Consider the following 3,701-nt stretch of genomic DNA (forward strand, 5'->3'; position numbering starts at 1 on the left):
TAAGTGCTTGCGTAACTGCTTCGTGACTCTGGCCCCAGGTGCGTCAGTGCTTGCGTAACCGCTTCGTGAATCTGGCCCGAGGTGCGTAAGTGCTTGCGTAACTGCTTCGTGAATCTGGCCCCAGGTGCGTAAGTGCTTGCGTAACTGCTTCGTGAATCTGGCCCCGGGTGCGTAAGTGCTTGCGTAACTGCTTCGTGAATCTGGCCCCAGGTGCGTAAGTGCTTGCGTAACTACCTAACCTAACCTAACCTTCCCTTTTACTCCTGGCTGTTGCTCCAACTTTTTTAACAGCCTTTTATGGGGTACTGTGTCAAAGGCTTTCTGGCAGTCCAGGAAAATGCAGTCGGCCCACCGTAGCGTCACCGTAGCCAGCAGCGTCGCCGAAGCCAGAGTCACGCTTCAAGGTTCAGACAAGGTAAACACCGTGTTCGGCCTCGCTGGCGACCTTGGCCTTGACTTCCTGGAATGCCAAGTATGTGATGAGCCGACTATTATATCCTTCTGCTGGTGACTCAACACGCACACGCGCACGCACACGCACACACACACGCACGCACACACACGCACACACGCACACACGCACAGTCGTCTGTTGATCACATGTGTTAACTCTTTGACTTCAGCAAGTATATTAAACTCAAGAGTCGACTTCTGTCTCTGTCTCTGTCTCTCTCTCTCTCTCTCTCTCTCTCTCTCTCTCTCTCTCTCTCTCTCTCTCTCTCTCTCTCTCTCTCTCTCTCTCTCTCTCTCTCTCTCTCTCCCTCTCTCTCTCTCTCTCGATCTCTGTCTCTCGATCTCTCTCTCATACATATGTGTCTAACAGCTACATATTGTCCAGTGTCTAACAGCTACATATTGTCCAGTGTCTAACAGCTACATATTGGCCAGTGTCTAACAGCTACATATTGTCCAGTGTCTAACAGCTACATATTGTCCAGTGTCTAACAGCTACATATTGGCCAGTGTCTAACAGCTACATATTGTCCAGTGTCTAACAGCTACATATTGTCCAGTGTCTAACAGCTACATATTGGCCAGTGTCTAACAGCTACATATTGTCCAGTGTCTAACAGCTACATATTGTCCAGTGTCTAACAGCTACATATTGGCCAGTGTCTAACAGCTACATATTGTCCAGTGTCTAACAGCTACATATTGTCCAGTGTCTAACAGCTACATATTGGCCAGTGTCTAACAGTAACATATTGTCCAGTGTCTAACAGCTACATATTGTCCAGTGTCTAACAGCTACATATTGTCCAGTGTCTAACAGCTACATATTGTCCAGTGTCTAACAGCTACATATTGTCCAGTGTCTAACAGCTACATATTGTCCAGTGTCTAACAGCTACATATTGTCCAGTGTCTAACAGCCCCTCCTTGAGTAGGATTGACTCCTATTGCGACAACCAAAGACTCCAATGAGATCTGAAATGTTGGTTACATTGTCCATAGATTGTTCACGGCTATTTTTCACATCCTGATAGTCTACCTATCTATCTACTTATGTGTCTATCTGTCTCTTATGTTCGTATGGGTGGTTATAGATAGGAGCTGCCTCGTATGGGCCGATAGGCCTTCTGCAGTTACCTTTGTTCTTATGTTCTTATCTATCTATCTATTAACAGCCGCACTACTAAATACACACTATTGATAAAAATAAATAGTAACATATTAAGTTATATTATATATATAAAATAAATTACTGAGGCTCGTGATGTCAAAATTTATTATTTACATTTGAGAAGTTGACCAATCACAGTAAATCCTTCACTGAATCATTCACAGTATTGAGAGTGGAAGGTAAAGTGTGTACAGGTGTGTACACATGTGTACAGGTGTGTACACATGTGTACAGGTGTGTACAGGTGTGTACAGGTGTGTACACATGTGTACAGGTGTGTACACATGTGTACAGGTGTGTACAGATGTGTACAGGTGTATACAGGTGTGTACAGATGTCTTAGGTAGCCACTCACCTCAAAATATTTCATATATATATATATATATATATATATATATATATATATATATATATATATATATATATATATATATATATATATATATATAAATATTATATATATATATATATATATATATATATATATATATATATATATATATATATATATATATATATATGATCGAATGATTAATGATTCTAACACGAATTTTCTCAATATTTCTTACATTTTTCTTCACCATTGGGGGTAATTGAAAAATTAACTCCCCAAAGTTCATTTTCTCAATTTTTATTCATGGACTTACGCCTACCTCTGGGAGTGTGTAGGGACCCCCAAGCCTCGAAGAAGAAGATACATAGCACCGGAGGGACTCTTATTAGACTTTAACCTTTTGACCAATGAAAATGATTGAAACATTTACAATCTCTGAGTCGTAAGTGACGTCATTTAGTATCATGTTTCCTGTCACGCTAAACAGAATGTTGCATATTAGTAGACACGACGTATTGTACAACAAAACGTTTTATACATAAACATCAATGTTGATATTACAATATTATTCTGAGCATATTCCGTGGCGTATGAACACGGAGTTTGTAACTATTTATGGACACACAGTCACCTGGTTTATGAATCTTTAGATATATCTAAAACAGAAATGAACTGTTGGCCGCGACTGTTTGTTCCATTCACAGTAGTTACGGGTTCTGTCATGGGTGGAGGATAGGTTGTGTTAAGGTTGTGTTATGGTTGTGTTATGGTTGTGTTATGGTTGTGTTAACGTTGTGTTAAGGTTGTGATATGGTTGTGATATGGTTGTGTTAAGGTTGTGTTAAGGTTGTGTTAAGGTTGTGTTAAGGTTGTGTTAAGGTTGTGTTAGGGTTGTGTTAAGAGAGAGAGAGAGAGAGAGAGAGAGAGAGAGAGAGAGAGAGAGAGAGAGAGAGAGAGAGAGAGAGAGAGAGAGAGAGAGAGAGAGAGACAAAGAGAGACTATACCTGTCCCCCTCCCTCTGTCCCACGGTGGGACAGCCAGGAGGTGCTAACCTAACCTAACCTAACCTAATCTAACCTAACCTAACCTAACCTAACCTAACCTAACTAACCTAACCTAGCCTAACCTAACCTAACCTAACTAACCTAACCTAACCTAACCAAACCTAACCTAACCTAACCTAACCAAACCTAACCTAACCTAACCTAACCTAACCAACCTAACCTAACCTAACCTAACTAACCTAACCTAATCTAACCTAATCTAACTAACCTAACCTAACCTAACCTAACTAATCTAACCTAACCTAACTAACCTAACCTAACCTAACCTAACCTAACCAACCTAACCTAACCTAACCTAGCCTAACCTAACCTAACCTAACCTAACCTAACTAACCTAACCTAACCTAACCTAACCTAACCTAAGCTAACTAACCTAACTAACCTAACCTAACCTAACCTAACCTAACCTAACCTAATCTAACCTAACCTAACCTAACCTAACCTAACCTATCCTAACCTACCTAACCTAACCTAACCTAACCTAACCTAACCTGCCTAACCTAACCTAACCTAACCTAACCTAACCTAACCAAACCAAACCTAGCCTAACCTAACCCAACCTAACTAACTAACCTAACCTAACCTAACCTAACCTAACCTACCTAACCTAACCTAACCTAACCTAACCTAACCTAACCTATCCTAACCTACCTAACCTAACCTAACCTAACCTAATCTA

At 40.7% G+C, this 3,701-nt stretch overlaps 1 protein-coding gene across 1 annotated transcript in view; it reads left to right on the top strand.

Moving 5' to 3' along the window:
• Positions 1-337: 337 nt before the first annotated feature.
• Positions 338-3,701, top strand: part of LOC138372168 (uncharacterized) — a 10,158-nt gene continuing 6,794 nt past the window's right edge. The window contains exon 1 of the mRNA XM_069337479.1: positions 338-472. Within this exon, the coding sequence (XP_069193580.1) occupies positions 338-472 (135 nt within the window). The remainder of the gene's footprint in view (positions 473-3,701) is intronic.

Source organism: Procambarus clarkii, chromosome 38 (genome assembly GCF_040958095.1).
Source record: "Procambarus clarkii isolate CNS0578487 chromosome 38, FALCON_Pclarkii_2.0, whole genome shotgun sequence".
Classification (NCBI taxonomy): domain Eukaryota; kingdom Metazoa; phylum Arthropoda; class Malacostraca; order Decapoda; family Cambaridae; genus Procambarus; species Procambarus clarkii.